This window comes from Geospiza fortis, unplaced genomic scaffold (assembly GCF_000277835.1).
Source record: "Geospiza fortis unplaced genomic scaffold, GeoFor_1.0 scaffold80, whole genome shotgun sequence".
Lineage (NCBI taxonomy): Eukaryota > Metazoa > Chordata > Aves > Passeriformes > Thraupidae > Geospiza > Geospiza fortis.
The window spans coordinates 268,981-281,912 of record NW_005054551.1 but is presented as its reverse complement, the minus strand read 5'-3'; the positions used below and the strand labels follow the sequence as shown (position 1 = coordinate 281,912).

General features: G+C 53.5%; 1 protein-coding gene across 1 annotated transcript; it reads right to left on the bottom strand.

The window, feature by feature from the left end:
* Positions 1-210: 210 nt before the first annotated feature.
* On the bottom strand, positions 211-12,119 carry ACER1 (alkaline ceramidase 1). The gene is made up of 7 exons (XM_031064046.1): positions 12,027-12,119; positions 4,175-4,289; positions 3,618-3,741; positions 2,819-2,833; positions 2,102-2,242; positions 1,152-1,289; positions 211-379 (listed from the first exon to the last, which is right to left on the bottom strand). The coding sequence occupies exons 1-7, from the start codon at positions 12,117-12,119 to the stop codon at positions 211-213; spliced, it is 795 nt and encodes a 264-aa protein (XP_030919906.1).
* Positions 12,120-12,932: the final 813 nt, after the last annotated feature.

Sequence of the window (12,932 nt, the reverse complement as noted above, 5' to 3'; positions counted from 1 at the left end):
GGAAACCTCCAGCTCCCTGAACACCAGCCTGGGCAGAGCCTTCCGAGGCACCTGTGGGCTCCCACCTTGCTTCATGCCCAGCATGACGAGGCCTCAGCTGCTCCCTGCCCCTTCCACTACCGCGCTGCCCCTGCCTGAGGAACAGGAGGAACACAAGCGAGTGTGAGCATCACACAGCCCGTGCCCAGGGAGGCCTGAGGGCACCCAGCTCTAGCACTGCTTGTGGGGCTCCTCCAGGGTGACATAGGGCACCACAACAGGCCACGAGTCGCTGGGCCAGTATTCCAGCTTTGGCTTGAACGAGGGCATCTCGTAGCTGACGTCGAAGTAGATGACCAGAGGGCAGCAGTACAGCAGGGACAGGGCTATCAGCACGTGCCTGCCAAGGAAAACAAAATTATGTGTTGGACAGAGGGTCATGGCATGGTTACCCTGAGGATGCAGCCCCCACCAGGAGGGCTGCAGGGAGTGTGTGTCCTGCAGGTTTGTGCCTACAGGGAGATCCTGGCAGAGCTCTGTGAGCTGGGCTGGGCTGGCAGAGGGGACTCATTCCAATCATTCCCCATTTCCTGGCTGCATTGTCTGTCCCAACCATCCCAGTGCTTCGTGGGGATGGATCTGAGTGTGCAGCACTTGCCTACAGGGAGATTCTGGCAGAGTTCTGTGAGTTGGGATCAATTCCTGGTGCAGCAGGGCTGGGGTGGCAGAGGGGACTCCTTCCAACCATTCCCCATTTCCTGCATTGTCTGTCCCAACCATCCCAGTGCTTCGTGGGGATGGATCTGGGTGTGCAGCACTTGCAGCCCCACCTGGGCAGGCACTGAAATATCAGGTCCAAACAAAGCCCTGCCTTTCAGTTTGGCTGCTAAAAGAACTCCGAGGATGCTGTACTTCACACAGCAGCCTGGGAGCAGCCACAGCCCTTTGAGAGCCCACCTGGACGGACTTCTGGATCCATTTCACTTGCAAATCAGTGCTTGGCTGGTGTGGAGGAGGAGAGGGACATTAAACAGTGAATCCTTGGGCTGAGTGAGGAGAAACACCAATAGTGACAGGAAAAGAGGAGAGGGTGGGGAAATAATTTTTCTGTTTCTCTGCTGCAGACCTTTCAGCCCAGGGAATGGTTGGGCTGGGGTTCCTGGAGCCCTTACCAGAAGCTGTGGAAGTAGGGGAAGTTGATGGCCTGCCAGAGCCAACAGAGCCAGCGGTCACTGATCCAGCTGGTGATGGCCAGGGCCCACCACATCACCATGACTGCAGCCATCCGGTGAACCCGCTTGTCATTGCACCTGGAGGACACAGAGAGGGACAGGGAGCACAGCAATCATGTTGGGAGGAAAGGGAGTTGTAAACAGGGCTGGTTCCTGCCTGCACATGCAGCAGTGCAAACCCCAGCAAGCTCCTTCTGGAGAGTGTTCCACAGGAGCTGGAGAAGTGTGGCTCTGGGGAGAGGATTTCTGACTTTCTGGGGGTGAGGATGATGCTGGGCGATGCCAAAGCACTCCTGTCTTTCTCTCCAGACCCTGGTGAGTTCTCCCAGCCCCACACTAGTTCCCAAATGCCCCACGAAGGGGAAGGAGCTGCAGAGATGGCAGCCAAGGGGGGAATCATGGACTCATAGAACTGTAAAGGTTGGAAAAGACCTCGAAGATCATCATGGCCAGCACTTAACCCAGCACCACCAGCATGTTCAGCACAAAACCCTGTTCTCAAATGCCACATCCACAGGGCATTTTTGAAAACTTCCAGGGATGTTTTCAAAAACTCCCTGTGTTTGAAACCTTTCAGGGATGATGATTCCACCACTGTCCCGTGGGTTTTTGAAACCTTTCAGGGATGATGATTCCACCACTGTCCCATGGGTTTTTGAAACCTTTCAGGGGTGATGACTCCACCACTGTCCCATGGGTTGCCCCCATTCTGCACAGCCACCTGTGCCAGGTGCCCTTCCAGTACCCCACTGCCCACTGAGCCTCTGCCTGCTCCCTCCCAAGTACACGTGACTGGTGAAGACTTGGGCTCAGTTCACTGTTGAGGACAGAGTCACTGCCCAGCAGGAGCACAGCTGGAGCTGCAGGTAACCCCTGAGCCCCCTCCTTACTTCTTGAGCTCCTTCCGGGTCAGGTAGAGCAGGTGGAAGGCGATGCAGTTGAGCGCGTAGGCATTGAGGGTGGGCTTGACAAAAGACATCAGGGTGCTGATCACGGTGGTGATACCAGTCAGCCAGAAGAAATGCCTCCTGAGGGGATTTGGGAGAGAGTGTCAGTGCCCCCAGGGCTCGCAGGAAGGGAGGGTAGGGATGGGAAAGGTCCTGAGAGGGGCGAAGCTCCTCCAGCACGTCCCTTCTGTTTGCACGTGGCTGACTCAGTGGCTGTGGGGTCCTGGCAGGGAGGCTGAGGTAGCAGCCCCCAGTGGGTCTGTGACAGACCCCGAGCACAGCCCAGAGGCAGCTCTGCACTTTCCTGGGGTGCCAGGCATGAGGCACAGGCACGGAGCTCTGCACAGGGAAGGGCTGCCAGGCAGGGCTGTGCAAACACTGGTCTGGGCTCCCTGAGCAACAATAGGGTTCAGAGGGGCCTTTCACATGCAAATCCCTTCCCAAGTCCCTCTCTCTCCCCCAGCTGGGTCTCCTCGGTGAACTCCTGGTGACCTCCTGTTCGGCATGGGAAGAGCAGCCTTGGAGCAGGTCTGTGCAAGGAGCGGGGCTGGCCCAGAGGGCTCCAGCCAGGAGGGAACATCCTCTGAGCAAAGCCCTGCTGGGTTCCCATTTCTGCTGGTGTCACAGACATCCTGTATGAAAAATCCTTTCCTTGGGATTTTTCCTCCTGAGAAGCTCAGAGGCCTCAGGAACAAAATGTAAACATTGATTATCTGCTGCTGTGGAATGCAACAGGTGCATCTGTGATTGGCCCATGTTGAATATTTCTAATTAATGGCCAATCACAGCCCAGCTGGCTCGGGCTCTCTGTCTGACCTACCAGCCTTTGTTATTCATTCCTATTCTATTCTTAGCTAGCCTTCTGATGAAATCCTTTCTTTTATTCTTTTAGTATAGTTTTAATGTAATCTATATCATAAAATAATAAATCAAGCCTTCTGAAACATGGAGTCAACATTCTCATCTCTTCCCTCATCCAAGAACCCCTGTGAACACCATCACATGCTGGTCCATGCCCTCCCAGTGGCCCCATCCTTTCTGCAGGGCTCCTCCTCGAAATGAGGGCTGTGACCATCCTGTCCTATGGGAAACCCCCTCAGCCTTGAGGGAAAGCTCTCAGTGGATGACAGAGGATGCTGGAACAGATTGACAGCACGAGTAATTGAATGTTAATGTTCAGGAATGATTAATTTCCTAATTAATTTTGAAATTCTCCATGCAAAGTTTCCTCTGCAGCGACACAAACACAAACAGCTCCAGCTGAGAGGGGGATTTTGACTTTTCCTCTGTCAGCACCATAAGAAGGAGGGCCTGATCCTAAAGCCCTTCAGGGACCTCAGAGCTGACCCCTTGCAGGGGAACTGGGGGATCTGTGGGTCACCACACCTCAGTGTCAGTGTCCCATCCCTCCCCTCAGAGCCTGACCGTGTCCCTCTGGTCATACCTGGTCTTGATGCACTTGGGGAAGTAAGCCTGTGGGTACCAGAAGGAATAAGCCACAGCCAGCGTCCAGAGGATGGAGAGCTCATCCAGGAGCTGCCCCACGTAGCTCAGGGTCATGTGGAAGTACATGGAGAAGAGACCTGCAAGGAGCAAGGGCACCTTGAGATGACAAAGCTCCGTCCTCCCACCAGCCCTGGGAGGTTCTTGGGGGCTGTTCCTGAAGATCCACCATTCCTGGACACCCCACCATTCCTGGAGATCCACCATTCCCGAAGATCCACCATTCCCGAAGATCCACCATTCCTGAAGACCCACCATTCCTGAAGAGCAGGGCGTGGATTTTGCTGTTCAAGGGGCCTGGACTGAGTCAGCCCAGTCACACCATGGGGATTACAGGCCTGGAAGCTGCACATCCACAGCTGGCAGCAACCATGGGCTGCAGGCTTCAAACACACCTGGCTGCTTGGATGCCCACCCGAGTTTTCCCTGTGCTTTGGCCACTGAGACTCTCCAAAGGTCTCATGTTGGGTAGTCTGGCAAACTGTCTGTTTTTCCCAGAGTGCTGGCACCCACCTACGAGGATGAGCAGCCCTGAGACAAAGTAGAGGGGCACAGCCTTCTTCTGGCAGTACTGCCTGTTCAGGTACAGCAGCGCAGGGGACAGCAGAAAGAAGCTCACATTGCTGATCTGAAAAACAAGAGGCACACTCAGCTCCTGGGCAAGCCCCATCCCACCACAGCTCAGCATCTCCTGATCTCCAGCAGGAAGCAGGGGTTGTTCTTGGCACAGGGAGAGGGCAGAGGTGTTTCTCCAGAAGCCAGGCTGGAACTGGAAGGGCAGCTCCTGCTGTGGCAGCCAGCAGTGGCTGCAGACACCTCTGTCCTCCCTCAGGGCCAGCAAGGCCAGGGTGAGCTGCTGTGTCCCTTTCGGGTGATGCTGGTTTATCTTCAGCTGCCTGGTGTCTCCAGCTCCTCTATTTGCATCCATCTCCCTCTCGTGCCAACCCAGACCCTCCAGGAGCTGCCTGGATGGCTCCTGACCCCTCCAGCCAGCAGTGATTCCCCTGTGAGGGGTTGGGAGGGTGTGAGGAGCTCGGCCAGCACAGCAAGGCACGGTCAGCAAAACATCCTGACCTGGGAGTGGGTGTGGTGGGGAGCAGCAGGATGAGCAGGACGGCAGTAGGTGGGAACGGGCAGGACTGAGGTGACATCCTGTGGTGTCAGGTGTGAAGCCACCTGGCCTGGGGAGGAGTTCTGGGCACTGGTAATTACATGAGGTCATCAACCTCCTCTAAACACACCTGGCAAACGAACACAGGGGAATTATTCTGCTCTGGTTTCCAACTCTGCAAAATTCCTTCTTTGACCGACTTTGATGAGTCTGGGGAGGAGAGGGTGATGCTGGGGAAGAGGGGATGGTGCTGAGGAAGAGGAGAGGATGGTGCTGATGAAGAGGGGATGGTGCTGAGGGAGAGGGGATGGTGCTGAGGAAGAGAGGATGATGCTGGGGAGGAGGGGATGGTGCTGAGGAAGAGGTTGGTGCTGGGGATGAGGGGATGATGCTGGGGATGAGGGGATGATGCTGGGGAGGAGGGGATGGTGCTGGGGAGGAGGGATGAGGGGATGGGGCTGAGGAAGAGGAGAGGATGGTGCTGGGGAGGAGAGGATGATGCTGGAGAGGAGAGGATGATGCTGGGGAGGAGGGGATGGTGCTGAGGAAGAGGAGGGTGCTGGGGATGAGGGGATGGTGCTGAGGAAGAGGAGAGGATGGTGCTGGGGAGGAGAGGATGATGCTGGGGATGAGGGGATGATGCTGGGGAGGAGGGGATGGTGCTGGGGCTCAGCCTCCTGCTGGACTGGCTGAAGGTTCCAGTGCTTTGCAGAGAGGAGATGCTGATGGGCAAAATGTGGGAGCTGGGGAGGAGCAGTGGGTGCCCAAAGCCCGGACCTGTCTGCTGGGCCAGGCCTGCTCCACCCTGCAGCACGGGGGAGGGAAATCTGAACTCATTTAATTACCCTCTGTGGGTTCCTACCCTGCCTTTTTCACCTGACTTTGCAAGCTCAGGGAAGGGATATCAGTGGGAAGCATGGCCTCCCCACTGAAAATAGTTCTTGCTTATGAAAGGTTGGGATTGTGGTGCTGCATTTACCGGCCAGACAGCTCTTTGGGGCTCTGGAGCCATCTGCTCAAGTGCCATTTGGCAAAGCACCAGGGTGACTTTTATCTCAGCCTGACAATACTTTTCCTTTCATCTTCCAGCTCCACGCTGACCCAGACCCCACCCCTGGAATTTGGCATCCACAGCCGGAGTGTCCCCCCCTCAGCAGCACCAGGTGAACTGCAAAATCGGTGCTGGGATCCCCGGGGATCCCAGTTTATGGCAACAGGGCTGCAAATCACCGGGATGTTGTCATTTCTCTGGAACACACCCTCTCCTATTCCAGAGGGAAACACAATTCATGCCTAATGTGAGGTCTCTATTCCCTTAAACACCGCAGATTCATCTTGATTTTCACTAAGGCTTCCATGAGACAAGTTGATGCTCCCATTAGCAGCAGTTCTCGGCGCCGAATGGATTTGTTTTCCATAGGTGCTTAGAGCCAAATCCAGGCCAATTCCCACTCCAGCCATGAAAAGAGAAGCGCTGCTCCCACTTGCACCCTCGAGGTCAAATTGTTCAGAAACGACTGAGAAATCAAACAACGGCCACGCTTCAAACATTTCTTTTCCCTTGAAATGATTAAGGAGGCTTTTGGAAGGCAAGGAGAGGGAAAACGCTTTGGGGAAAAGGCAGGAGAGTGCAAGTGCCAGCACGAATTCAGTGAGGAAACGCGGGAGAGGAGAGCCCCGCATCCCCGAGCACCGGGCATTGCAACAGCGCCATTAATTACATGATAGCTGCGTTATCACTTCATTAACTCGGGACGAGATGTGCAAGATCAGATAGCAGAGGGGAGGGATAAGCGGGGGAACCGTGCCAATAGGGTCAGGAAGATAAACGGGATTCCGAGTTTAGGGAACAGCTCCCACCCCGTGGGGGACACGAGGAGGTTTTCATCACTCTGATTTGTAAATGCTGACTTTCTGTCTTCCCTCTAGGATGTGGCAAGCTCCGTCTCAGGTGTGGCTGGGAGGGTTTTGCTCCCAGGACAGCCATTGGAAGTTTTTCTGGAGTTTCTGCTCAGGCTGGGACCCCCTAGCACAGATTCTATTTGAACCTCTGCTCCCTCTGCCCGAGGAGATTTGGAGCCAAGGTGTGATAGGACGTGTGAGAATCCCCCTGCCTGAGCTCCCACTCCCCAATAAATGTGAGTTATTGCTCCAGGTGCCTCAGCTGAGCCCAACTATTTGCTTCTTCTCCTAGGAGAGAAGAGAAGCTGGGATCAGCACCACGGCTCAAATCCTGGTGCATGAACGGGAGCATTGGGAAGAGCCCAACTTCTGCAGCTCCAGCCTGAGACAGAGGGACAGAACCTTCACCTGTGACAGGTGAGGTCAACCTCTGATGTGGATTGAGGCAGGAGCTGCTGGTTTAGGCACAGCAGCAGGGGCTGCTCCTCACTCACAGCTCCCACAGAACCCACAGAATTCACAGAATTCACATGATTCACAGAATTCACATAATTCACAGAATTCACGGAATGCACAGAATTCACAGAATTCACAGAATCCACAGAATAAATGCTCCAGCCAGGCACTTTCTGCAGTGGAAGGAGATTCCTGGCAGGGAAGGACTCGGGGCAGGGAGCTCATTCTCACTCACAGTGAAGCAGCTTTAGCTGACAGAGGAGCCCACAGGGCCAGACACAGAAGTGAGCACCTCTGAGGCTCTCCAGAGCTGTGCAGCAAGCTCCTAAAGCCAGGCCTGTGTTGCAGGGGATGAGGCTGCAGGTGCTGACATCACAATGCCTCTGCTTTGGGGTAGAAAGCAGCAGTTTGGGGAGTGCTTGCAGCATCCTGGGCACAACTTTCTGGGCAGGCAGGAGAGCCATGGGGTTAGTGAGAATGTGAGAGGGCCAGGACACCCCACACACCCTTCTCTGATAGATCTGCACCCTTGATTTCACCACTGCATGGAGCATCCAGGAGCTCTGGGTGTGAGCAGCATCAGAGCTGCTGCAGAGACGCTGCTGAGGACCTGGCTGCCATTGCCAGCACCTTGGATCAGTCATTTCAGCAAAGAAACCAGGGTAGAAAGACAAATCGCTGACTGATGACCCTCCTGGAGCACAGTTCTGCTCTCCCCTGAGCAGCCAGAAGACAATAAATGTCTGGGTCACTGAGTCACTATAAATAGAGCTTTGTTGCTGAACTGCATCCAGCCATGAGCCACCATGTGTTATTAGCTACTTCAAGGTGCTGTTTACATTCTTTTCTCATACCCCTGGTGCTTATTTCCAATAAAAAGCATCCAAGCCAAGCAGGCCTGAGAGAGTGTGGCTGGCACAGAGCAATCCCCAGCAGCACATTTGCTGCTGCTGCTGGCACAGAGCAGCTCTGCTCCAGCCCCGGGCAGGGCTGGGAGGAAGACATTGAAGAGGATGCTCTGTGAGCAAACCCTGCTGATTTAGTGAGGCTTGGGTAGGAGCTGGCTGGGTTCCCAGTTAGCTTAAAACTCCAGAAAATTGACACTGAGGTAAATATTGGTATAATTAATTCAGGGCAGTAACAATTGCAGCAACCTGAATGGGGGGAACAAATGAAGGGGGAGGAGAAGCAGAGAAGATGCAGGGTGGGAGGATCACAGCTGGGATGGTGTCATGTCACAGACATCTTTTATGAAAAATCCTTTCCTTAGAATTTTTTCCTCCTGAGAAGCTGAGAGGCCTCAGGAACAAAATGTAAACAATGGTTATCTGCTGCTGTGCAATGCAACAGGTGCATCTGTGATTGGCCCATGTTGGATGTTTGTAATTAATGACCAATCACAGCCCAGCTGGCTCAGACAGAGAGCTGAGCCACAAACCTTTGTTATCATTCCTTCCTATTCTATTCTTAGCCAGCCTTCTGATGAAATCCTTTCTTCTATTCTTTTAGTATAGTTTTAATATAATCTATATCATAAAATAATAAATCAGCCTTCTGAAACATGGAGTCAGATCCTCATCTCTTCCCTCAGCCTGAGACCCCTGAGAACACGGTCACAGTGCCCTGAGCCCCAGCTGGACCTGCAGGATGCAGCCAGCAGGGATAGCCACAGCCCTCAGCCTGGCCAGATTTCTATCATCCTGACTATAATCTAGATTTCTATGATTCTTTAGGGCACATCACAAGGAGCCTGATCCTGGGGGAGACCCCAGAGTAGGAATGGGGGTCCCTGTGCTGCTGCAGGGGTGAGACCCAGGCAGTGCCAGCCAAGGATGGGACCCAGGCAGTGCCAAACAGGTTGTGTTGGGTGAGGGAAGTGTGACAGTGGTCACAAGGGTTTTCGGGGTGAAGGAAGAGATGAGATCCTTGACTCCATTACAGAAGGTTTGATTTATTATGTTATGATATATACATATACTGTACTAAAAAGAAAAGGAAAGGAGAGTTTCCAGAAGCTGCTAAGCTAAGCTAAGAAAAGTAAAGAATGATAACAAACCCGCTCTCTCAGACTGTGTCCGAGAGATCTCAGTTCTGGATTGGCCATTAATTATAAACATGCAAGTTGGGCCCATCCAGACAGACCTGTTGCATTCTACAGCAGCAGATGATCTATTGTTTATGTCTTGTTGCTGAACTTCTCAGCTTCAGCAGGGAAAATCCTGAAAGAGGATTTTTCATGAAAGAAATGTCTGTGACAAGGAAGGGACCCAGGCAGTGCCAGCCAAGGATGGGACCCAGGCAGTGCCAAACAGGTTGTGCTGGTTGAAAGAGGGACCCTGGCACTGCCTGCCAGGCTAAAGGGGGGACCCAGGCAGTGCCAAACAGGCTGAAGGAGGGATCCTGACAGTGCCAAACAGGCTGTGCTGCTCAGGAAGGGACCCAGGCAGTGCCAGCCAGGCTGTGCTGCTCAGGAAGGGCTGATGCCCATGTCAGTGATGTTCCTGCCCACCTTTGGTGACAAGGTCTGGCCCTGAGCACAGCACAGCGTTAGGGCTGTTGTCAGATGCTCAGATAAGGGCAGATTTCAGGAGGGTTTGCTGCTCTGCCACCCCTTGTGTGGGCAGGGGGTCGCCAGCCAGCCCAAGGCTGCCATGGCAGGGTCTGCTGCTCAGGAATCACATCCTAACACAGAATTGCTTCCCTCCCTTCCTGCACTGGCACTCTGCTCATCTCCTGAGCCTGGCAAAAAGTTCAGCAGTGCAGGGGCCACAAAAAGCTCTTTCTCTGCTGAGGAAGAGGTGCCCAGTGTCATACAGAGGAGAACAAGGGCAAGTCCCACCACTGGGAAAAAATCCTGCAGGGTTTGCTTGTCCATATCCCTCCCTATGTTATATAAATACAGACATTGCCCTCTTGCAACGTACACTTATATGGATTCTGACTGGGAATTCAGCACTGAGAGATCCTAATTTTTTTTCTTAATTGTATGTTAATATTTGCCTTGGTATTGAAATCAGACTTACTTCTGTTGGCTCTGTTGGACTACTCCATCACACAAATATCACTAAACTTCTTTTATCAGGTTGGAAGTTAAATTCATTAGATCTTCACTTTTTTTTGACCTGCCTCTTCACTGATCCTCTTGCATCTCTGAGTTGCAAAATTTCATGTTCTCTCTCTCCCTCAGTATCACATTCCTTTTTATCTGCATTGAGTCATGCATTGGAGAGCTTTTCCTCACTGTGCCTGAGTCCCCACAGTGAGAATTCATCCCAACAAGCCCAGTGGTGTGGAATGGAAACCTGGGAGGTGGCTGTGGCTCCTCCAGGACTGGGCACCTGGGTGAGATTTTCAGGAGCAGCAGCAGAATTTAGAAACCTGTGCCACCAAATGAGCCAGGCAGCTGAGAGTTAATGTTCTATGGGAATTACAGGGCCTACAAGGATTAGTCATGCATCTGGCCACACCAGCTGGGGTCCAGCAGAGGAGTCAGACACTGGAGTGCTTTTGAAGAGCTCCTGAGATAGCTGTTGGTGTGATAAGGACTCTGAGCCTCTTTATAACTCTGGTGTCAAGGGTATCTCAGCTCCTGTTTAAAAAATGCTGCCTTGTGTATAAAACTAGGACATGAGGCAAATTTACCTCCTGGAAGGAAGGAATTCACACCAAACCCAAACCCTTCACTTTCAGGCTTTGTGCTCTTGGTGGCAATCAGCCCCTCTGCAGGGTTAGCAGCCACCCTCTCAAACCCAGAGGCTTTGGGCACTTCCAGCTGCATTTAGAATGGTTTGGGTTGGGAGGGACCTTAAAGATCATCTCCTTTCCACCTCTTGCCATGTGCAGGGATATGTTCCACTCACACAGGTTGCTCCAAGCCCTGAAATCCGAGATGCTGATGCGAGTGTTGAGTGATTTCTCCATCTCCTTGCTCATTTCCCTGCTCTGCACCTCTGAGCCCATGCAGCAGCAAGCAGCACAAACCCAGCTGGGTGCCACAGGGAAGCAGGGTTTGGTCTGGCCTGGCAGATCTTTCTTTGTTGAGTGCCTCAAAGAGCAGTGAGTACACACAGCCCCCTCCTCTGAGAGCCTGGAGCCTGCAGGACTCGGGCTGGGCAATTATCGTTATTACAGGTAATTTATTAAAAACAGGAAATGCTTTAAAAAAAAAAAAAAAGAGGAAGAGCCATTTCCATGAGAACAAGATCTTCTAGTGTTAGGCAGCAATCGCCAAAAGCTGTAAACAAGGCCTGTGGAAGGCTGTAAATCCACATGCCTCACACCCCTGGGAGCCTTTAATTGCTCTGAGGGAGCAGGACATGCTCGGAGAGGCTGCTGATCTCCAGCCCTGTGCAGGCAGATATGGATGCTCCAGCCAAGGCACTGGCACTGCAGGCAGCCTGGGTGGTAAAGGATCACAGGAGGTGAAACTGGCTCATGCTCTGAGCCGAGTTCCGTGTTCCCAACCTGCCTGACACGGTTCATGGAAGTGCTGCCTCGCATTTTGCCACTCCTGCACGTTTAGCTGGAATATGTGAGCCCTGTGTGGGACTTAGCCCGGCTGGCAGCAGAGCTGCAGGACTGGTATAACAGGATCTCACAGATCTGGGCTGTGAAGGAGCTCTGCCGGAGTTTTCTCACTGGGAATCAACCCCCCCACACACACAACACAGAAATGCCCCTGACCCCAGCAGGTTGTAGGGAGCACCCATTGCAAGCAGCAAAACTCCCCTGATTTACCTGAAGCTCAGAACGCACTCCCCACACCAGCACCCTCCAGCACCAGGAAGTTCAAGGGAGCGAGGAGGAGGACAGAAAGCAGGGATGTGCCATGCTGTGTGGGTCCCAAAGCAGCTCCTGGGTGCCTGGAGCCAGCCCCAGCCTCCCCGAGGCACTCACGGTGTTGTAGTACTCGGCGATCACCGCCGAGCGCACGAAGTTGCTCTCACACCAATCCACCTCGGCACTCTCGTAGGAGAAAATGCTCGGCATCCTCAGCACCCTGGGGAAAAGGAGAGCAGCGGGTCAGTGGTGGGCACAGGGGAGCACAGGGCTGCACACCCAAAGGGGGCCCCGCTCCTCACACGTGTGGTACCAGCACAGCGCCTTACCCAGCTACCAAGGGCTCATCCTCTTCCCAACACACATCCTACTGCTCAACAGTTCCTCTCTCCCCTCGATGCAGGAGTTGCAAATTGCCCCAAAAAATGCTCTTGGGCTCTGAGGACGGTCACCAATCCATGGCATTAACATCTCTTGCCAGGTGCTGTTGCTGTCACAGGACTCTTCCCCATTTCAGCCCAGTCCTGGCCACCTCATCTTCTCCCTTCTCCTCACTTTCTTTATGACTCAGACCTTCCTGCCGGGAAGACTTCCCTGTGCTCTGTGAGTTACCTCTGGGGAGTGGACAGCCCTGCAGAGGTTGGTGCTCATTGGCTCTGTTCTCCACTGTCGCTCCTCAGCATCTTCCCAAGGGCTGGGACTCGGCTCATGGGAGCTCAGGCCTGGAGCACCAGCACAGAGCTGGGCATTGCTGGAGTCCTGGGGCACTGGGAGCACTGGGAGGTGCCTCTTTCCTCTGAATTGGGTTTCACTTGGGGTGCGCTCCCAGGCAAAGTCCACCCTGGTTTACCGTTGAGAGGGGTTGGAGTTTGACACCTCCAGTGCTCTCCACTGCCAGACCCAGCCTCTGGCAGCACTGCAGCTACAAACGGGACTCCAAACAAAAACAGGTCTAACCTTCTGCCTGTTTTATTCCCCCATGTTAAAAACTTTCCTGTCCTCATTGTTTCTCAGCACTCTTTC

Coding starts and splice junctions, on each gene's coding strand:
- ACER1 (XM_031064046.1), bottom strand. CDS start 12,119: ATGCCGAGCATTTTCTCCTACGAGAGTGCCGAGGTGGATTGGTGTGAG. Junction 3,742..4,174: donor AGGGCTGCTCATCCTCGTAG/GTGGGTGCCAGC, acceptor TGCTCCTTGCAG/GTCTCTTCTCCATGTACTTC. Junction 1,290..2,101: donor ACCCGGAAGGAGCTCAAGAA/GTAAGGAGGGGG, acceptor TGTGTCCTCCAG/GTGCAATGACAAGCGGGTTC.